Below are 25,125 nucleotides of genomic sequence, written 5' to 3' on the forward strand. Positions count from 1 at the left end.
TGTATGTATGTAAGTTTGTTTGCAGCAGGTAATCTCCGAAACTACTCATCCGATTTCAAAAATTCTTTCACCAATATTTAGAATGGAACCTCAGGGTGGACATAGGCTGTATATTATTCCATTAAACATTCATATAAATTAAAATGTATAATCTAGGTTAAGGCTTTTATGTCCAATAAATGACGCTATGAGTACGATGCCCTAAGTTTGCTTTTCTGTGAGGCATTACGCTTTTCTGTGAAAATGAACTAAAGCAGATCATCTTCTATCTATCTATATAAATAAAAATGTAATGTTTGTTTGTTCCTACCAATTCCTTTGAAATTTTGACACAACGCTGCATTCGAATATGCACATGTTTTTATATAATATCGAAATTCCCCCCACTGAAGGGAAATGGTTAGGATTAAGGCTTACCGTAAAGAACTCTGCTTCTATTTATACTATTTTAGATGCGGTTTTTTTGCGTTTTAATAGGGTACGTCAACAGAATGTACACTAAAAAGAAATTTTTCGAAAAATTCCCCCACGGGAAAGTGCTATAAATTTATAATAGATACATTTTGAGCCACAACAACGCATGGCGGGGCCTGCTATTTTTAATATTTTAAATGTAAGAACTTAAACTTTAGCTTTTACAATTTTCTTTTTAAACTGATATTAACAAATAGTTCAATGTTTTGTTTAACATTTTCTAATATTACCTAAAATTTTCTAATTTTCATAAATGTAATAATTATTAACAAAGTAATAGTCTAAAAGAGTGTTCAGTTTGAAGTGTAAATCTGCCAAGAGTATGAAATATATTAATCCATATCTAGAGAATTTTATACTAAAATGAAGATAACATAGACATATAAACATACCTTCGAGGTTTTGAAGTATCAAGACATTCAACTTCTTGTCCTTCCTTGAGTGGAATGCCTTCAGTATCACTTTTTGGTGGATCATAATCCAAAACAGCAACAAATATATCTCCTGGCTATAAAAATAAAACATATTTTAGAAATAAAACAAACTACTATAGAGCTATTCTGAGCTATTAATAATGTAAACCAATATATTTAAGAACTACTTTAAAATATTTTTGTCCTTTCTTATTGAAAAGAATATATTAAAAAGTACATTTTAGTTATAAAATAATTTAACTGTAAAATGTCTTGAAATGTCTAAAAATGTTAAAATTATTCTTGTATTTTGTTCTATTTTATTATAAATCTTCAATATTGAGAAAAGATAAAACTATTTCTTCTATATACAAATATAAAAGAAATATTAACTATTAACCCAATTTTTCATTAAGATCAAACAATCTACTGAAATCAAATAGTAGCCATATTACTTCTATAATTTGACTTATTTATCAAACAATTAAACATAGTTTACTAATCAATAATTTGTAAGCCAATTATTTATAGACCAATATTTTTATAGACAATATTATAAATTTATCATTATAATATAAACATTTAATACATAATAAAGTAATCTTTATTTGCAGATTATATACCTACAAATTAAATCCAGTACATTTTGGCCAAATTGCAGTTTTTCTAGACCCTTACTGCAAGTCCTGAATACTTATACAATTTCTTTTTATAAACTTACTACTTACATATATGCAATATTGTTGTAAGTTTGCTGATTATTATGTTGTATGATATACAGACAGGTTGTAAGCATAACTTTCAGTTTACTGTTCAAGGTTAAGTTGTAAGCTAAGAACAGGTATCTCTTGTTTAACAAGATTTTGCTTAATGCAGGATTTGATTAACACACAAAATTATGGCAATCCCTTTTTATATGCAGCAAAAGTTTTAATTAACACAGCTTTAATGGCAGTCTTTACTTAAGCTAGATATGTTTTTCTTGACAAATAAGGTGTTAGTAAATTTGCTATTTTCAGTTAGTAATATAAAAATATTTGTTATTAACCTAAATTTTATCTAGCAGGTGGTGAATGGGTGAATTCCAAGGTATGTCTATATTTGCTTAACACAATTTTCATATACACAGTAACATCAAGGGATTAATTAACTGAGTTAATCAAGGGGATACTTGTATATAAAATGAAATGAGTTAAATGTTTACTGATTACTTTATCTAGCCAGTCACGAAGTAACTAACAGTGATACAAGGGTAATCCAGAAAGTAACTTATGTTTTAGAATTAAAAAAACCCAAGAGAAAGGAAACATTTTTTATTATATAATTTGAAAGCCATACTCTTAAATTACTTTTCAACGTAGTCACCATTCAAATTGAGACACTTATCACAACAGTGCACCAGTTTATTAATTTCATCAACATAGAATTTTGCCACCTGAGACTTCAACCACTCATTCACACTTGCTAGCAGTTCCATGTCATCATCAAAGCACTGCGTTGAAAACCACAACTTTATGCATGGAAACAAACAGTAGTTGCTCGGTGCAAGATCTGGACTGTATGATGGATGATGGAAGATCTCCCATCCGAAACCATCCAAGAGCTGTCGAGTGTAATTGGCCGTGTGTGGGCTGGCATTGTCATGAAAAAACAAAATCTTGGAACTCAATATTCCCCGATGTTTGTTTTGAATTGCTCTTCTTAACTTTTTTAATACTTCACAATATCTCTCAGAGTTTATTGTGAACCACATTCGAGGAAATCCACCAGAAGCACACCCTTTCTGTCCCAAAAAATGGTCACTATGATCTTTCTTGCTGACAATGTTTGCAAACATTTCCATGGTTTTGTGTGGGAGAACTTGTGTAACCCCTCTTCATAGACTGGTTTTTTGTCTCACAATTTACGTGTTTTATCCAAGTCTCATCCCCAGTTACAATACGATTGAAAAGTCAGTCATCATCTCTGTGGTAGGCTTCCTGAAATGTCAACGATGCTACTATGCAGCTTTTGGCATAAAACTTTTATCCATCTGGCACAAAACTTGTAGTAGCCCAGCTTGTGCATTACAACCTCATGCAAAAAACTCCATGAAATTTGTGAAAACTCAAACAAGAACACCTTAATTGAAAAGCAATGATTTTCACAAATCTTTTCATTGATTTTTGTCACCTGTTCATCAGTCAAAATGCACAAATGCTCTTTCTGAGGTAAAATGATGTACAGTATTATAACTGATAAAACTCATACAGCATAAGTACTTGCATGTGTAGAAAAATTACCATAGAACTATTCCATCCTGTCACCCTATCTCATAAAATAAGCACAGTTAGTATTGACTAAGTGTAATCCTTCATCATGCTGACTGTAACCCTGTTTATTATGCTGTTAATTGGTTTAGCAATTATACTGTATATATTGAAACCACACGTCAAAGCTAACAAACAATAAGAAATAAATCAATTCATGAATTAATTATTCATTAAGAAGTCATCTGAACTTTTTACATTTATTTGCTTGAGGAGAGTAAAAACATGAAAAATGAAAAAATTGAATTTGAAAAATTATTGAATTAATATTAATTAATTAAAGATTTTACACAAAGTATAGCATAACTGCAAAAAAATTAAAACAAATAACAGAAAATAACACAGTTTCTGCCATATTTTTCCTTTGTAGTTTTTTGTAAAAGCTAAAGAATTAAAAGAAAAATGTTTGAGGAAATTACACTAAATGTGAAAATTGAAATTAAATTATCTGAATAAGACCACCACTCCAGGAAAACTAAGACTGTCTTTTTTCCTACTAACTAATCATGAGCACTGAGCAGGAATGGAAAGAATGAATCAATTCAATGTTGCTAGTTCTAAATTCTGTTGAGCTGACGACGTTGAACTTCTCTCAGAATAGCTTTAACTAAAACTCACATTGATTGAAACTGCCTATTGTATTGCAGGTTACCTGTATATTGTTTTTATATAAAATAAGTTACAATGATTAATATCTGACACTGGATATAACAAACTTTCAATTATAAATTTAATCCTTTGGAGGTATTGGCACTGTTATATGAGCTCTGCTTCTATGATGATGGTGTTCAGTCAAACTTTTGAATTCTAGATGCCTGANTATATACATATATAATATAATATAATAAGACCATATCCATAGCCTGGAGGCTTGGAAATTTATAAAGCCAACTTGAAAGGCAACTGTATTAACTTTAAAGACTGCAAGATGGTGCTTGCATGGAAGTACCTGTACAAGAAAATTGAACAAAGTCAATCAACTGCATGAATTTGATATATTCAAAGTTTAAAGCCAAGCATCATTGTTCTAACATTTCAATTTTTGAAAGTCAGTTTTGTTAAGCACCTGAGGCAGGCCTTGGTGAAGGCCAAAAATGTTTGGAAATTACATTAAAGTTCAATTACTGGTTAAAAAGGTTTTATGTATGATAGTTTATTTACCCACTCCAGTAAGTTGAGAAGATGACTATTATAATATTCAAATCAATTAATCATATAGAAAATAAGAACAATTTTCAGATTTTTCATAAAAAATAAACTTTAATCTAATTTTGTGGTTTATTTATAGATCTAATCAGTGGTGTGTTGGTAAATTTTTAACAATTGGTTGCTTTGGAGGCACAAGGAGAGAGTAAGAGGAAGAAGAATAAACAGATGTAAAATTTTCAGAAATCCTTTTTTAAAGGATTTTTTCAGATACTTACCTATATGTTAAAATGTTTTGTAATCCTTTTTATAAAAACAAAAAAAAAAAAAACTTTAAACACTTCCTATAAAACGGTTCATCACATTTGTGAAAATTTTTTTTATCAAAGTGGATTCTTTTTATTGTCTTTTAAAATATTTGAATTCAACACTTTACTTTATTTAACATATTTTCATGTACAAATAAAAGTTTATTTAAATATGTTTATTCTCTAATTTATATTAATCATGATATATTAATTGTTATTATAATTAACTCTCTAAATTTAAAATACTCAATATCAGTATAAACTTTTTAAGTGTATCTATAATATATTTTTTGACCCATCAAAATTGTTTTTTCTCATCCAGTCATATTATAGAAATAAACAATCTGTTGCGATCTTTAACGGTTATTTAATACTGATGACATTGATGACAATACAAATGTGTATACCGTATATGAAAGCCTTAGCTTATCGAAAATGTTTACTATTTACAAAACAAAAAATGTACCCTGAAAATATAATTAATTTTAACATTCTAATATTTTCATAAAAGTAGTTTAAAAATAGAGGAGCCATTCTATTTCTGGTGTCATCCCGTTCGTTTTCAAGGACGAAATGAATGGATCCTATTTCAACACGTGTTTCCTGTTTAGTAACAAATTCAAATTCCACACAGATTGAAAAGCGTTTGACAAGAACGTCTTTTGAGATATACTTCTGTAACATAACAAAATATATTTTTTAATATTTCTTTCTAACAAATTTATGAAAGCAATTCAAATTTTAACATGTCCGGAAATTAAACATTATTCTTTTAATTTTCACGTAAAAGTGATTATTTTGAATCTTAAAATTACTACTTGTTAAATTATGAAAAATAGTTTATCTCTGTTTTCTTCAGAAATCCAGTGAATTACTAAATAAAATTTTTAAAAAATCCAGCAACGAGTTGCTTAACTTTTCCGGCAACCTTGGTGGCGTCATCTGTTATCATGTTTTATTTAAAAGTTTTTATATTTTTAACTATAAAATGGCAAAAACCTTAATTTTGAGAGTAGGATGAGTTTTATAAAAAAAAAACAAAACAAAATTGTAAATGCTAATAACGAGTAAAATCGTCATTAAATTCGACCCTGCTGGAGATACACACGACCCCATTATCTCCCACCTCCTCGATCTTTAATCACCAAATTTAATAGCATCAATCCCCTAATAAACAAACATTCTTGCAAAAAATTTCAGAAATTTTCGACAGAAAGGACAGGAATTATTAAGCTTCAAAGAGAATGAACAAAATTGTGTCCCAAACACAATAACCTCCATACATATAGAAATTACTACCGAATTTTTTTGCATTTTTCGACCCCTGAGTCCAAAACTATATAAAAATCTGGGAGTAATTAATTTGACCGATCGCCATATTTTTCCTGTTATATATAACAGTCGAAAAAATAAAAATAATCGAAACTTTCATTCAAAATTCCCATGAGTTCTTCATATGCACGGAAGTACTGTAGTTTACATTAAACAACGTGCTAGGCACGTAAACAAAAAATAGTTAGGCCTACAATTTTAAGGTGAATCTTTTTTAATCATTGTTGAATGAAAAATGAAAATTCATAACTTATTATCATCAAACAAATGTTCTAAAAATTATGCTTATTTATATCTGAAGTAGCCTACTGTACAGTACGTGTACCCCTAAAAGTATGCAAAATATTTTCTAGACGGTATCGGGTAAAAAAATCTGTAATGTCTGCCAAATGTAATTTTAATCACACGTTTTTTTCAATTTAAAAGAAGTTTAAACAAAGACAATTAAGATTTTTTAGATCTAAGTTCATGAAAGCTTAAAAGCTGTTAAATATATGTAAAGTCCGGACATATTTTACGGACTTAATATATGGGAATCGCTGATGTATTGTAACAATAATTCAACACACTAACGATATTGATTTGAACACTTAAATGAAAGAAAACAAACACAATATCAGTTTTTTTACGTTTATAAAAATCCGCTTTATGAAAATATATCTTGAAGACATTTCTGAATTTGCGATAATCAATGACCACAGAAGAATGATAAAGCGATATTAAAAATCATGGTATGTTGAACCATAATATTGAGAATTATATAAAAATGTTAGTGTTGTTCAGTAGCGTGCCGTCATTGGAAGCGGTGGATGCGCCGCTTCCCTTGTATTTTCTAAAAAATAAATACATATTAATTTTAATTATATAAAATAATCGCACAATATTTTATTATTACCGCATTATGTATCTTATTACAAATTTCTATACTACACGTGAAAAAAAAAGATAGGATTGCTATTGTATATTCTAATATTAGTGGCGGAGTGGAAGCGCTGTATTGTCAGCATCCAAAAAGCCAGATTCGCACACGTGCTTTACAGAGCACCAACCTCACCCGGTTTAGCTGGTGGATGCTACACGTATACCGCATCCAATTCTATCCAGGACCGGTTCTGAGCTGTTAGCCGTCCGCCTGCTAGATATTTCGATTACGTGAATAACGAGTAGATTTATAACTTAACCCAATCGATAAGAATTTACTGGTATGTTTTTATGATAGTTCTGTATAGTTGACAGGAATTTTTAAAATCCATTAAAATATTTGATATTTTTATTCTGCTTTCCGATTTTATATTACTCACGGATTTCAATGTTAAACCAGTGATATTACGATTTCGTATATCCCATCTTTAAGGGGATGTAGAAAAAAACGTGTACAATTCTTGTACAATGTTAAAATTAACTGTTACTTTGGTAGCATCATTTACAACTAAATTTAATGAATGAGAGAGATGCACGAGGTACAGAAAAAGCTCTAGAATTTATATTTCTTAAATTTACGACTTTTTTATGTTGTCATAAAAATTTGTTTTTCCACTTTTTTTCCCAAGACTACAAATATACAAATACAAAGTAACCGGTTTCGACTTATTTCTACTTAGTAGTTAAATAATTAAGCGATTAGGGAAGTGGGGGACGCAAATAAAACACTGCTGAAAGAGCCAGAATTTTACTTAAACAAAAGCTTAATCGAGTACAGTGTGGACTGATTTCTTCGTAATATTAGATGTAATAAAGACAGAAAGTTTTCCAGTTCAATGAAAGTGACTAAAAGTTTTAAATTTTGGAAATTTCCGTGGACACCTGGTCTTAAAACGAATTAGTTAGAAAACAAATGACTTTTAAGTTTAACAAATTTAGATTTTTACAGCTATGGTGAAAAACGTTTAAAATTTACAACCCTGTCGCGTGCTTTGAGATATACTAGTGGTGCGACAAAAGAGGCATTTGACATTAACCGGTATCGGCACCCTCGGGATTTGGCCTGCATGCACGCACTGCACACCTACCAAGACCGTCTCTGATTCCATGCATGAGCCACTGGTAGGGAGCAATTTAAACTAGGTGGATTGTTTTAATATTTAAAAAGTAAAGAATATTTTGTGTTATTTTTATGTATATTTCTCCACAAAACTATATTTATTTATAATTTTTTTTAAAAGTACATTCATACAATTGAATATTTTGTACCAGGTATGTATAATTGTATATCATCACACATTTTATTTTAACAAGTAAGTTTTTATAATTTTATTTTTAATTTTAGCCCTTATATTATAGCTAGCAATTTAGAATGTAATTGTGATATCGAAAATTTATTTCAAAAAGTTTTGGCTCGAGACCATATAATGAAAAAGAAAAAATTTGTTCGACATTTTCATGATAAAATTTATGAAGATATAAAATGGCTTTGTGGATGCATAAAAATGCAAAATTTGTTTTGTTGGCCTTGCCTACTATTTTCAAATAAAATTAGTGTGTGTGGAATAAGAATGGCTTTGACGATTTAAATAATTTGAGTAAAGCTGGCAAAAAACACGAAAATCGTAAATCTCCATCGATTCTTTCGTAAAATTGAAGCAATTTGGAAATCAAAGCAGAATAGAATTTAACATTAGTAAATAATATAAAATAAATATTGAAAATTATAACGAGATAGTTACGGCTAATAGGTATATTATATTTTAATTAGTAGATGTTATCGAAGCGAGAATTGGCATTTAGAGAGCATAGAGAATCTATTAAATCTAATATAACAGAGTTAATTATATTGAACTTGCTTATTTATTAAGTTCGTTAGATAATATATTAATTAAAAATACATTTAGAGAAGTCTACGTTTTTACTGACTTATCAAACAAACGAATACGAATGGGACCCTAGATCATCGTTGACTGATTGCCCCTGGAAGTCGGCTTCTTACAGAAACACAGCTTCCCTATCATCAAATGTCACGGCACGCCACTGGTGTTGTTATTTCTGACATTAAAATTAAACCTGAATAATGTACAGTATAGAAAGAGCTTTAAAAATGATTTTTAAATTATATTTTAAAAAAATGCAATAAAAGTAGCTTATGATTATAATATATTTTTTTTTCAATATTATTTTAATATTTTTATAATTAAAATTATACTCTAAAAGAATAATAAATAATTAAACATTACCGGAATCAAAAAAGCTTGAAAATATACTACAAAAATATTTTATGTTCATTAGATGTTAAATGTAATAATGTTCATTGCATTCCAATACATAAATTATCTTAGGAGAATTTGAGTTATAAAATACCTATTTAAACATTACAAAAGTAGACTATTGAAAATATTAAGTCATTCTCTTCGACATTTTTCTTATCCAATATGATATCATAAAATAAAGTAAGAATGTTTCAATAACGGTTTAATTAATTCTGCTAATTACATGCTAATTTCAGCTAATTAAATTCCGATGAGTATTCGAAGCATTACATTGCGTTTTATTGCATGAAGACTTAGATAATAATTCGAATAAAAGGTCATTTTAAACACTTTTTTTGTGATTTTAATCTCAACAAAGTTCCTTATAAATCACACTACCGAAGAATATTATAGTAATTAGTCTAATTACTATTAATGATCGTTAATTAATGTAACGAAGGATATCGATCGTTCATTTAGTTCAGTAGACAATATGATGAATAGATGTTTTTATTTCTCAAAATATCATCGGATATTGATTTTCCAGATCGATATTAAAATTCCTTTATTCTGATTCCATAATCACAATTTTTTAAACTTAATTGGAGCAAAATTATTATTTTCTCTATTTATAAATACATTTAAAAATTATATTCTTAAAATTATTATTTGAAATTATTCAGTCACTTTTACGGTTATGATTGAAAAAACAAAAAACAATTATGTTATTACTTCATTTATAAATGATTATTCAACGTAATTTCAAATGATATAAAACGAAATCCAAAGATCTTCTTTACTGTTGTTTTCTTTCATTGAAATTTTCAAGGTTTTCTATACCTTACAAAATTTTCAGTTCTTGAAAGGATTATCCATTTCTACAGAAATTTTATTCATTTCAAAAAAGTATGTAACTGTAACTGTTTTCTAAATTTTGGAGTAATTCCAAAGTAATTTAAAACTACTAGTCTAATATTCACATACTTTATGAAATAGCTCGTGTGAACATTTTAAGAAAGTTACATAATTTTAAAAATTTGACATATTTTAAAAATAACTTTTTCTAACGGTCTATATTGATTTTGATAAGTTTGTAGTAATCGTCATAAATTAACGGTTTGCTTCAAGAGTATGACGAAACTTTTCGAAGGTTTTAACATTTAAAGTACAGAATTAACTTAAAAATGTGAAATATTTCATGAAAAATTTACATAATTAGTGTACATTTTATTTCACTATCAAATTTTGTAAAATTGTCACAAACGTGCGCTTAATTAAATATATTAATCTCTCCATTAACGCGAGTAACTGGTTCCACAAAAACAGCGCGTAAATTAAAACCGCGGTAACTTAAACCATGGAAATTTGTTTCACATTCTGAAATATAGTCTCTTACTGTGGTTTTTTATTTTTAACTCTCTTCGCCCTGTGACACTAAGAGAGTCTTTTGTGGCAAGCCCATTATGGATTCGGCCAAGCCCACAATGGGGCAGCCGAGTAATGGGGATAGGATCCGACATATTCGGGCGGACCACCCCCGAAAAATTTTTGAGGTTTTTCGACCCGTCCGAATTTGATCCCTGATCCCTCAGAGCGATGAGCTATCATCTTAACCACGGCCATACGACCGTGAATTTACAATTGGATGGAGACACCGAGTATGATACTAAGATTAATGTTTAAAAAAAATGACAGGTCATTTTCAAATTGTATTTGGACAATGTGGCTTACATAAAATTTTAAAACAGTTAATGCTTTAGTACTGAGAAAATTGTCGGTGAAAAATTAAAATTTGTTCAATTAGTACGTTAAAAGTTGTAAAATTCTGTATGCAGTCATTTGGGAAAGCATTAAAATATTAAAGCAATTCTTATCTTTTTAACGTAATATAAGTTTGTTACTTTGTTCATCTAAAAATGAGAATTTCACTTAAGCTTAACACAAATTCTAAAATAGTCTTGGTACTTATATAACATGGAAGAGTGCTATTAAGTGTTATTTCTTCGCAGTGCCAAAGGAAATGTCAAGTCGGAACGATAAAAGAGGAAAGCTATAATTGTCAGAATCTAAATTAAGATAAGCCTAAATAATTTTGCATTTCAAAAAATTTTTATGTTAAAGTCTAAAATTTCTGTTCTGAAAATTTATAAGTAACTTAGCATTCAAATATGTCTCCAATACACACTGTCTATCTCAAGAACAAAGAGTTTGCAATTTATAAAATAGCGTGTGTCTAATTTAAAACTTTATTTTTAAGATATAGTTTATTGAATTTCGATGTTTGTCAAGTATTTGTTGATCATTTTCGTGCATGTTTGATGATAATTTATGATCAAGGTAGAAAATTTTGCATAACTTATACGTATCCTTATATCCTTACTTATATAAAGCTAATGAAATAATTTTTTATGCAAATTTTCCAAATTCGGCACAAATTCCTAAGCATCAACTAAGAATTTTAACAAATTTATTAGTGATGCCAGTCATAAAATGTAGAAAAAAAAACATGTGGCACTAATCCAGACACATTTACGTCTCTTTGTAGAGCAATTTGTTGATATGTTGCTTGTTGTTTGTCGAATTTCAGATTCAAATCCTCAAGAGGTAAGTATCTTTGTCCAATACTTAAAGCCACTAAAGTTGTGATATTGCTATAATGATGATAATTTCCGAAAATAAGAATCTTGTAATTCATTTTAAAAATTTATATGTATATTCTCGTAAATTCATTCGATTATCAGAATAATTAATAATAAACTTCTTATGAGGTATATATTATATAAGTTAAATCAATGNGTATATTAAGAAAATAACAATATACTGTAGCAATAATATATGAATCAATGAAAGGAAACTTATTGTAATTTTATGTAAGCAATTCGTCAATAATAAGCTATCAACATATAGTCTATAATATTTAATTACTGCTAATAACAATTCTTATATAAAATTTTAAATACTGTATTTATACTGTACTTTGCAAAATTATTTAGTTTTATATCAGTTTATATATTTTCCTCATTTGATTTAATTCTAATTATATTCTTTTTATTCATATTCATTACAGATTTAAATATTACATAAAGATTTAAATTTATTAAAGTACTTCCGAAATTTGATTTATTATGCTTTGGATGAACTAACAGTTCTTCAATACTCATTTGTTTCTTACTGAAAAAATATGTGATATTGCTATAATGATGATAATTTCCGAAAATAAGAATCTTGTAATTCATTTTAAAAATTTATATGTATATTCTCGTAAATTCATTCGATTATCAGAATAATTAATAATAAACTTCTTATGAGGTATATATTATATAAGTTAAATCAATGATGAACAACCCTTGTCCCGTGAGATTCTAATATGCGGCGTATTTGGCAACGAAATTTTATTTTCCTGTTTTGTACCTCTTGCCATTATGCAACCTTAATTAAACTGGTATTCATGATGGAGAACATTAAAATTAAACTTGACTAGTAAGAAGATAAACTAATTTATAAATTAACTATATAATATATTGCTAGTATGCATGTCATTAGTATATATTATTTTCATACTTAGTATACTGGCTGTTGTGGAGTATATTGGTACTAAGCAGGTTTAAAGCCTGCAATTTCGTAAGAAAAAATACATGCAGCTCACTGGAAGTCCATGAAGTTCATTTGCTGCCCGCATCCATAAAAAATCCTCATCACCGTTATCGATGATGATATAGACAAATATAGTACATAAGGAAAAACAAAGACTATAGGATGGCTGAAGCGTTAAGGCGTCAGCCCACCGTTCCGAAGACCTGGAATTGCTTCCAAGCAAATCCCAGAAATTTTTATGGGAGGTCCTTCTCGGATATACCGAGTCCCATCTCTCGTTATACAGTCGCCTCCATTGGGGCCTGGCTAAACTAAAAGTGGACATGATTGAAAACGCCCCCTAGTGTCCACAGGGCAGAAACGGTAATTAAAAAAAAAAGAAATAAAGGTATAGAAGAAGATATAAAAGTATTGATTATTATTATTAATAATGATCATACGGGTAACTCGTATATAGAATTATATATGAACACTGATAATTTAATTAATCATAAATTAATTAAATTAAAATAATATATACATTGAACATTTATGAAAAGAAAGGTTAAACACGTATATAATTAAATAATGAGTAAATTTCAGTAAATTAAAGATTAGAATAATTCATTTAAAATATTAATAAGCATAAAATTTCATCTGTAATATAAGTACTGTATATGTTTTGTACAAATGTTTATATTATAAATGTAAAGAAAGCATTAAATACATTAAAAGATACCCAATAAGAAAATATTCTATTGATATAATTTATAAGTATATTTTATGTAAATTTGAATTTGATTTTTGTAAAAATACAGATGCATTTACTTGTTATTATTTTAATTATCAGATCTTATCAGATTCTTATCTTAATAAACTGATTATTTGAATAATATAAAATTTTCTAGTATATTAAGAAAATAACAATATACTGTAGCAATAATATATGAATCAATGAAAGGAAACTTATTGTAATTTTATGTAAGCAATTCGTCAATAATAAGCTATCAACATATAGTCTATAATATTTAATTACTGCTAATAACAATTCTTATATAAAATTTTAAATACTGTATTTATACTGTACTTTGCAAAATTATTTAGTTTTATATCAGTTTATATATTTTCCTCATTTGATTTAATTCTAATTATATTCTTTTTATTCATATTCATTACAGATTTAAATATTACATAAAGATTTAAATTTATTAAAGTACTTCCGAAATTTGATTTATTATGCTTTGGATGAACTAACAGTTCTTCAATACTCATTTGTTTCTTACTGAAAAAATATATAGAATATAATTAATATAAAATTATTGGGCTGCAATTTTCATTGCAGACCTAGCCTATATATCCCCACTGTCGTCGTCTCTGCGGTGTATCTGTCCTTTATTAATCTCGAGAACGGAGTTTGATGAAAATTAAGACCAGATACCGAAGCTTAGAGCCGAAGGCCCCGATTAACTATATACCAACTTCCGGTCTAAACAGGAAATCACATGATTTCAATTCAAAATTTTCTCGAGAACGAATTTAGATAGATGACAGGCATAACTCGATTGTTATCAGAAGAAGTATGATTAACAGGGACACTACTAAAATAGAAACCAGGTATGAAAAACTTAGGAAACGGAGACCTCAATTAATTACACACACAAACTTTTGGTCTGAATCGAGAGTCATATGATTTTTTAAATTACAAAATAATTAAAATTGTAGCCATAATTGATTTCAGTATCGAAATTCTTTAAGCAGTTTTAATACGCGTATACAAGTTAATATGCTTAAAATGAAAAAGCTTATTAGTGGATGTTTCAATCTGTTTATTACATTTTTATACATTAAAAACAAAATACTATCATATATTTGAAAACAAGTCGTAGTAGTCATGAATGTTTGAACTTCAAGCACATGCGTGTATTTTTACAATAAGTATTAGCAGTTAAATAATTATATAAGGATAGGTCTACCAAATGTTTCTGTATCTCCTTTTTACAGTAATTATCCCATTGAAAACATTTTCTATATTTTTATAGTATTGAGTTAAAACTTGTCAGATGAAATATTTTTCACTAATATTTATTCTTCTTTGAAGTTAAATGCAAAGAATAGTCTGAGAACTCGGAATTAATCCTGAGTCCTCAGAAATTTTCGGTCTCGACCTACTCCAGAAATGTTTTGTGAGCAATCTGTGCCAAATAGGCTACATCACACCTGGCTTCCTCAATAGCGTGAACCACCTTAGATATGGAAAAAAGGCCCTCTTAGTGCTTACAAAGAGAAAAGAGCCAAAAATGAAAAAGTGAAGAACATATTGAAATCAATTTTTGAAATTGATTTAGTATTGTGTCCACAACACTGTATTGCGATAAGTATAGATCCAAACAATTTCTCTATCATTTAAGCTGCTAAAATGATCATTTTTAAGTTATCATCACGTTAAATCTTTGCAACTTTTCTCGATTTTCTAAGGAGAACACTTTTTGAATATATTAAAATTAATCCGTATATTATTCTGCAATATCATTCAGGAAACAAAACTGAAATCGACAAAAATCGAACAGAAACTTGAAACATAAAATTAATGTAGTCATTAGAACATTTCAACAATATGAGACAGACTTTCATGTTTTTTCATAGTTTTCAAGATTCAAGATTTATTTCAGGATTAAAACATTATAGCATAAATCTGTCTCAATTCATCATAAAGAATTCAAGATTGAAGAACTCGAGGTTGCTCCTTTGCCAAGAAATAATAGTGTCAGTCTTTACGATATGAAAGAACTGATTCATATGAAATTCTTTCCAATGAAAGTCATGTTTATTTACTACACCAAGTGTATATATGTACTTCTTTGTTTATGTGTCTTTCAATTCTCCTCATTTACCTTGCTAAATCAGGTTCACAACTATTTCAGATAGAAAAGGAAGAAAGAACAAAACTTATTTTATCTGTTTATTATTTATTATTATTATACTGATTATTTTATCTAATTATTAGAAACTGTCTGCTATTTTTTGAATGATTATAAAGTAATTAGCAATCATATTACATTCCATAGTAATTATAATTTATAAATAAACTTACATAGATTAAATAGCCTAACGTTGGTCTAACATTTTTTAATTATTAAATATTATGCACAATAACGAAAATATCGTAAATTTAAAACAAATTTTGAAAACATATTGAATATCTTAAAAATAGTTTTAAGTTTTAATTTTTTCACTTTATCTCTGACTTGGAGGGTACTAAATTAAAGTTTTCTGTCAAATGAAAAAAAAATGTTAGAAATTGAAAAAAAATCCTTTACTTTTAAACTGTAGGTCACATTTATACAGAACCGTAGAGTTCGATGAAATGAGCATTTTTTATGAAGCAGCCTAAAGTCGGAAACAAAAATTGGCGGAGCTATGGCAAATAGAAAACTTGGACGCACCTGTGTGGTAGACAATCATCATCACACCTCTACATTTACCTTCTCCTTATTGCGTATGCAGTGTTGTAACTAACTTTTAATCTGTCTTGTGCAAGGTTTTATTTTTAGGTATCCTTTTTTAGTGGGAAATAATAATAAAATAAATATGATAAAACGATTGTTTATAAATATTTTTTTGCACACAAGAAATATGCAAAACCATTCACACGTATTTATAAACGAAAATATTATTATAATATATTTGACAATTTTTTGTCATTTCCATTTCGAGGCCTCTCTTTGTCCTATTCCTGTGCATGTGCTCCTATTGCACCTGCCTATTTATTGCACTATGTTATGTTTCAGGATAATGATACCGAGTACATAAAGTATAGTAATCACCAAACATATGCTTATATATAAAGTATAGTAAATTAAACTTTATTGATATTTTTCTGCCAATTTACAATAAATATTCGAAGTGGCACCGCAAACTTCATTACACAGAGTACATGCACAACGACGAATCACGTTTTGTCGAACTTTTTCGAAGAGCGCTTGTTATCCTCTATTATTAATAGAGATAACCAGCGCTCAAAATATAGATGGGGATACTATTTACGTATTCCCATCTGTATTTTCCATCTGTACAATTCCGGATAGTGGTGTGTCCAAATTTCTGTGCCAATTTTTGTTTTTGACCCTAGGTTACTTCATAAAAATGTTTATCTCATCGATCTCTATCACCCGTTAAATTTACGATACATCGAACATTAACTTCCTGTGGGCTTTAGGTCTATTTGACATTTTGTAAATTCTATTTCAAATTTACGGCAGTATTTCTTATATTGTAAATAAAGGTGTTTAGTTAATTGGGCTGTAATTTGAAAAAAAATTGTAGACTTATAAATTCCCACTGTCGTCCGTCAGTTTGTCTGTCCTTGAGAAAGGAGTTAGATAGATAATCAGCATGACTTTATTGCTAACAGGAAAAGCATGATGTACAGATGTAAAACTACTTAAAAAAATTGAGAACATTGTAATGAAAAATTGTTAAGTAGATTAAAATATGTTAAAGGAAAATACAATTTTATATGAATTTGTTTTATTAATGAATAATTATACATTAATTTAAGAAACTTATTAACAACTATAATAAAATATAATTTAATTTTTTTATTAATTTGCAAAGATATTTTGAATGATTTTATTTTGTTAAAAACTGTAAGTTTTCAAAGTACAGTATTCAAAAATAGAAGCATGATTATCGTATAAATATAGTAATTTCATCATACCAAAACACAATTATTTGATTTATTATGGTATAGATTTGTTTCAAATCGTAGACACATTACTTATAAAGGTTTTAATGGATTAATGAATACGGTAAATAGATCTCCTTGTAGTATAAAAATGATAGCTATATTAACGTAAAAGTTTGATTAAAAATTTTCTGTTCAAATTAATAAATGTCCAAAGTAATTAGAAAAACTTAATTTTTAATTTTTATAAAATATAAATTAGTAAAATATCAAATAAATAATTAATTTAATATTTCAACGAAATAACTAAAAGACAGATATCTGCACTTAGGTTTAAACCTTGACTGATTCCAGACACTAGTTGGCAAGAGAACAAACTAGTGCAGACAAATGCAATGTCAGTAGTAATAAACAGTGCACAAAAAGATTGTTGACCTACATATCCTTGCTGCAGTTCCTTACAAAGTTGTATGATACAGCAAAATCTCAGGGTCAAATAAAATATTCCTTTCCCGAAAACTTTATAAATTCCAATAAAAAATGTTCGCAAGTTACATTTTAATATTCTCTAATTTATTCCCATTTTATTGCATTAAAGATTTAATACTATTATTTTAAAGTGTTGTTTATAGTTTTAACTTATATTCACAACTTAAATAACTACAGCATGCAACTACGTAACGTAATTATTAAATTAAAAAAAAAGTAATATGATTTACCTTAGCTTCAACTTCTTCTTCGGTAGACGATTCCTGAAACGATCTACCGTATTTTAAGTAAGAAGAATAAGCTGAATCACTAGAAGATTCAACGGTGGATAAATGTTTGCTTCTCAAAGAATGGCCAGAATCATCTAATTCATAACTACTAGAAATTTTCGTTCTTCGGAAAGAAAACGAATCATCGTCATCGGCAAGACCAGAAGTTCTTCGTCGATATGAGGATAATCCTAAATCGTCGTCATCGCCTCTGCTAGAAGTCCTGGATGTTCTTCTAAAACTGGAATATCCTGTGTCGTCGTCATCGAATCTCGAACCTCGAAGAGATGTTCTTCGGGTCGACGTTAAATCATCCAAACCACTTCCGGTAATAGATGATGTAAATCGAGAAGTTCGGCCAATCGACGATTCATCGAGGCCGGTTGAAGAGCGTGTGCTTGACGTCAAAGAGGATCTTGTGAAAGAATCATCAGATATGCCTACAAAAATTTAAATATTGTTTTGTTTATATGTATTTAAAAAGATAATTCAAATGAAGGATGACCGATGCTAACGGCAGTGATTAAATGATTGATTAAACCACTTACCTTCACTGTATTTATATGTTGATGAACGATACGAAGATCGTGAATAAGACATTTTGAGCTATCAAAACCTAAATTAATACAACAAAAAAGTAAATATTTTAATACATTATAAAGCTATTTAAATGAATTATGTCAAAAATCTTATTAAAGTTAATTATACTGTTTAAATAAAACATTGAAAACATTGTGAAATAAAACAGACTTTTCCAACGTCTTTATTACGTAAATCTACGCTTTTTTTAATATAATTTAATTGCGATAGTAAATTAAACTGAATTTAAATTAACTGAGAGAAAAGAACAGCAAAAACTGCAATAATAAAAGTATTTTTATTACGGTAGAACGTTTTAAATTGGATAAAGTTACATATGTCGTCTAACTTAAAATACACGTTACTGACATGATGAAATAACTGTCCATGAACAAGAGAAAAGAATTTGATTCTATTGTCTCTGAGGAATTGATGATAGAACAAAATCGTAACCGTATGTTTCCATTAATAGAGCCAAGATCAATAAAGGAAAAAGATACATAGCCATGAATTACATTTTCATCACATGAAAGTTTACAAATCTCTGTCAGATAACGTAACAGACAGTGTCTATACCATATTAAAACGATACAAAAAGTAAAATTTTGCATATAATATAGGAAAAATAAAACAAAAAAACAAGAAAATAATTCTATCATTCGATGGACAATACCATTACGTTTATTTTAAACGTAATGGTATTGTCCATCGAATGATAGAACTGTATTTGACAAGTTCGAAACGTTTTCATAAATAAAATGATTAATGAAAAGTCATTAACTATGTGATATTCGACATTTATTTTTCACGTTCTAATAATGAGTTCAGTGAGTGAGTTAATATAATTGAATACGTAAAGATTTTTGAACATGCTCGTTTTTTTTATCATTTCTATTATATATTTAATTCTTTAGAATAATCCTTAAAAATATATATAGGCCTACACTAATATTAAATTTTATTTGATATTAGTGCTATTCAGGATCTCTGAGAGATTTGCAGTTGGTATAAATTACCTAACTTAAAAGAATCCGTAATGTTCATTTTAAAAAATTAAATTAATTAATTACTACGATATTTAGTCAAAACAAGTCAGAATTTTGTTACCTAAATATCAGAAAATTATTTCTATGCTATGCAGTAGGGAAAAAGACCGGTAGAATGTCGAATCGGGACCCAACTGTCTCTCAGCAGCCCTGCTATTATTTAACGCTATTTATAGATAAACAGATAGTCGTTACTGTTATTTTCATTTAAATCCATTAATATAACATAAAATAAATGTAATTTATTTTTTATGAAATAAATAAAATACATTTTACATAAATTTTATTTGGATTTTTAATGAATTTTATATAAACTTTATATAACAATGAAAAACTTAAATGTTTTCCATTGTTTACTTTAATTAATGTCACAGCTAATCGAATTCATTATCAATGAAATACTAGTCTAAGCGTAAAATCAAAAGCATGCACTACTTATACTTTGGAATTATTCCAACTGGATAATAGCCTATCAGTTAAATTAGAGACGTGCCATAAAAATTGAAAACTTCTCAGTTAAATGTACGAGACGTGATCGACGAGTTTTGTGATTATACCGATAACTAAGTTACAACATAAAGAGGCAATAGCAGTTCGAAATAATACTTTCAAATTAAAAATTTCCAGTTTAATTCTCTTCCTTCATACGTCGAGTGCTTTCGAAAGCGTTCCTCCTACACATAATTTCTATACGTAATTTAAGTTAAAATTCTAGAAGTATCTTCTCAGTAATTTAAAATGTTTTAACCATGAGTATTTTATTTGAGTTTAAGCAAAAGACTTTTGGTAACAAAATTTGAAAACTCAATAAATAAATATCTGCAATCTTACCAGAAACTATTCATTTGCAATGATCTATTGGTTTAGTGCACTATTATAATAGAAAGATAACATTTTTCACGCTATAGTTTACGTCATTTTTTCTTGCATCGAAAATAGCAAAAAATTACCTAAATAATATTGCTATCTATTATTTACTTTATGGTAAACCAATGACATGCATTATAACTTACTATTGCATTCATTTCGAGCTAACTTTTTAACAATTTTTATTCTTCTTTGAACATTTAATAATTTTTAAAAATATTGCTTTGATTCGCACTCAGTAGTCTATTTTTAAACTTTTTAAAGATTTTTTTAGGTTTATTCACTTTTATATTCGTGTACAATGTTTATGTAAAAAAAACTGATTTATATGATATATAATATTATAATTGTATCAAAATTTTATTTAAAAAAGGGGTGCTTAAAGTCAAATAAATGTGCAGTGCTTATGTCAGTTATTCCACTGCAATTTTTATTATATGGCAAAGCCAAATTACGAATATTATAAATACAGTCGATCCCCCTATAACACTGTTGATTATTCCGTTTTATATGAATTCTATGTTGTACGAGTCACTTAGATTTTTAGTATTTGTAAAATCTAAGTGACTCGTACAACATGGAATTCATATAAAATGGAATTATTAACAGTGTTATAGGGGGTCGTCTGTATTATATTCGGATTCGATTTTGGCTATAAAAATTTTTCACAAAATACCGTAGTTCGAATTAAGTAGCAAAATCTTATTAACTGTAATTGAGAAATTGAAATTAATGATATAGCCTGATAAAAGCTCAAATTTCATATAAATCTAATTTAAAAGTAGGCTAATGTATGATTGTTCGTACGACTGACTTAATAATTAATAAGATAGATGTTATCAAGTATAATATTTATAATTTCCAGCTTATGCGAATTAACTGTCAATCATATTTAACTATATTCTATATAAGTACAGTTTCTAAAAATTTTTAGAATAAATAGAGTTTTATATTCACTTATATTATTATAGCTAGAATATTTATCATTCTGTGATACAAATCAATCTTTTCTTGGGCAGTCAATAAAACTCATTTTCGTAATTTTTATACTGGTTTTCAAGTCAAAACTGTGATTCTAATGTTTCGTCCATGCTTTTTGTTCTCTTACGACAGTGTTTCTCGGAGTTTTGATGTCAAAACTCCGAGAAACACTGTCAAAAAAAGCATCGTATTTCATCACAAACGTCTGTAAATTCTATAAATATTAGAGCTATATGTCAGTGGTACCTAGCAGAAAATTGCTACGTACTCCTGAAGACACGTTGGGAAACACTGCTCTATGTGAATGTGTGAATGATTGTCTCGTCCATAATGAATGCATGATAGTTTTTTTCTATTACTTTAAAAGTGATTCTTTTTGAATGCACATGACTAATATAGAAAAACATATGCTGGTAACGATGTTGCTGTATTTTCCCGGTATTCTTTATTTGTCTTCATCCCTAATAATTGCTATCATTACCTTATAGGCATTATTATGTTTCAAAGTGGATAAACAAAATCATGTCCTCCCCAAACGCATACTCACACACTAACATCCAAACATATAGGGGGAAAAACCTCAACTTTTTTTGAATTTCTTGACTTTTCAAGATCTCAGCCCAAAATGTAAAAATCTTGCGGGAGTTATTTTTTACCAATCGCCATACTTTGCCTCTGTTATGTAACAGGCAAAGTACGGAATCTGGAAAATAAAACATCAGAGTTGATTAATGAAATGGGTGAAATCAAGGCTGTGCACACGGGAGATGGGATTTAACCTCTATTTGGGAAGAATTAAAAATTAAAATATTTTGTATCCGTTCAGTTCCGCCTTAGTCTATTGTATTGTTTTATTCTATATCTATATTGTAAAATTAATAAACTATGCGATGGAAAATAAAATGATTATTCAAACCAAGCCTGTTAAAAATATCGAGCGAGGGCCTGGATATAATAATTCAAGTAATTCATATTTGCATTCATAGTATATATTTATCATAATTCAAATATTATTTCTCTTCATATTACTATATTCTACATATTAATACATAATGTTACTGTACTTTGTAAAATTTCAACGTTTTCTAGTTTGTATAATATTATCAATATAAGATTTCACAATTATATATATGCCTATATAACTTTATATAACTTAATAATATTTAGATATCTTCGTATTACTCATATATAGTATAACTTTAATCAACCACTTTGATTGAGCTAGTATATAAAATAATATACAATGACATGTTTTCATCTGTTTTTTTATGTTTTTATCTTTCTTAAATATTTTACAGATATATTTGTTTATAACTTTTCGATTTATTCTAGTTCCGAGTTATATTTGTTCTGGTTGCAAATTAATTTGTATAAAACTTGACTTTTTACTGGGCTACATTACTACTAAACTAAAAATTCAGTAAAACCTTGTTTTAACGGGCAAAATTTCCGGTCCTTACGTCCTATGTGAAAATTAATACCCTGTTAATTTTCAGATGCTTTTTACAATAATTAAATTAACGAGTGATTTATTTTAAATCCAAGAACATTATTTACCATTATTATTTATTACCGCCCCCAGGAACATTATTTATTTGTTTAGTTAAATACAGTTAAATCTTATTTTCCAAAAAATGTTTATTTATTTCGATTTTCATCGTATACCTGTTTATTACAGTCTCAAAATTACGCTGATTATAGCCTAAAAGCAATAATACATATAGAAAATTTTTCTGTGAAATTAAACTTTTCATGCATAATTAATTTTTTAATTAAACAAACGTATCTACATAAATAAAGACAAATTAACTAAATAAATTTTTAACATACGCATTGGCAAAATCTACTTTATTATATAGCCGAACGTACTTTCAGCTTTAACGGACACTTCCTCGCCCGATTAGTCCGTTAAATCAAGGTTTTATTGTATTATGATTATGTAACAAATTTTTATTCTTTTATCACAACAAATATGATTCTTTGTGATAAAAGTGAAAACTGTAATATCACTGGATCGGAAAACATTCATGAACCGAGTAGGATTGTAGAGCAGAAATGGTTCACGTGCTCAGAATTGGCATGCAACAAAAATTTTTTAGAATGCAACGTGATATTATTTTCGTTATTTTTTACTGTATTATGCGTTAAAAGGTACCTTTTTTCAATTTCTATTATTGTAAGACTTCAAAAAAAGAAATATTTTTAAAACGTGAATAAAAAAAACTGACAACTAAAATAACTTTTAAATGGTATCTAAAAATATATTTAATATGATTTCAACTTCTAAAACTTTCGGTTTTTTATGTAATAACTTCTTGCAATATATCTAAGCCCATTTAGATTTAGACTACCACATCTTTTAGTTTTATTTGATTTCATATCCACGCATTCCTCTTTCTGACTTTAAGTGTTAATCCCATCATTAATCATTTCGTTCTTCTTTGTGTCTTTATCAATTTGTCAGTTAAGTGCTTTGTCAAATTCTATGTTTATGCCACATATGTTGCAACAGGGAGAATGCTTTTCTTTTGAAATTTAAGGGTATGCCATTTTTAAAGATAGGCTATATTGGTACTACACACTTAATATATTAGTGTGTAGTACCAATGTATTATTTGTAGAGCATTAGTACCAGTATTAGTATAAAGAAAATTATAATAGTGAAACTACAAATTTAAATTAATAAACTATCATTTCCTATTTAAATATTAATATTTTAAATTAAGAAAATTAAATTAAATCGTTCGAATGCATTCTATTAGTGAGATAAAAAAATTTTCTCGAAAATAACTCTGAAACACTTAAGGTTTCATTGGAACATGTAAAAAAAAGAAAAAGAAAGAAGTGCCAAAATTTTGAAAGAAAATATTTTGCGATAAATAAGCCCAATTTATATATGGAAATACAAAACAAATTTCAAAAAAGAGATTATTCTAGAAAATAAATGTAACGGAACTGAGTAAAGTCGTTAGCAATTTCCAGTCTAACCAAAATAACGATTTCAAGGATTTTCTCTCAGCGAGCAGTTTTTAGCAACAGATTTTAAAGCAAGGAATTTTTACACGATATAATTTACATCAATAATCTAAAAATTGTTTATTTCGTGTCAAAACTCCATAAATATAAAATTAACAGTGTTTAGATTTCATATTTACACACCTCATAAAATACATTTCTATATATCTATTTACTGTATTTTTTCCATTTACTTTTTCCATGAATTAACTATTAAATGTAATTTTTAATAAGTATGTGTAATATTTCGTTTATTTATACAAACCTAAAAGTAATTTTTTATATTATTTTACTGCATATTACTCCTTATTTTAAGTTAGAAAATTTATCAGATAAAAATGTAAAGTATAGGCCTATAATTTTAAACGAGCACTTTTATTTATATTTAATAAAATTTATTTTTATAATGATGCATTTGCTGCCTATTTTCACGAATAAATAAATTTAGAAGTTAAGGACAA

General features: G+C 27.9%; 1 protein-coding gene across 4 annotated transcripts in view; it reads right to left on the minus strand.

The window, feature by feature from the left end:
- The window catches only part of LOC111625461, a 70,149-nt gene that overhangs the window by 39,791 nt on the left and 5,233 nt on the right, over window positions 1–25,125 (minus strand). For 3 of the 4 annotated variants that reach the window (XM_023368610.1, XM_023368613.1, XM_023368611.1), the window contains exons 2-4: window positions 18,725–18,792; window positions 18,138–18,616; window positions 867–982 (exon numbers count right to left, since the gene is read on the minus strand). In XM_023368610.1, coding sequence (XP_023224378.1) covers window positions 867–982; window positions 18,138–18,616; window positions 18,725–18,776 — 647 coding nt within the window. In that variant the 5' untranslated portion in view covers window positions 18,777–18,792. Of the gene's footprint in view, window positions 1–866; window positions 983–18,137; window positions 18,617–18,724; window positions 18,793–19,862; window positions 19,942–25,125 lie in introns of those variants that run through there. The other variant, XM_023368612.1, reaches the window with a different exon arrangement.

The sequence above is a fragment of the Centruroides sculpturatus genome, unplaced genomic scaffold, assembly GCF_000671375.1.
Source record: "Centruroides sculpturatus isolate CEXI.00-Female unplaced genomic scaffold, Cexi_2.0 scaffold95, whole genome shotgun sequence".
NCBI lineage: Eukaryota > Metazoa > Arthropoda > Arachnida > Scorpiones > Buthidae > Centruroides > Centruroides sculpturatus.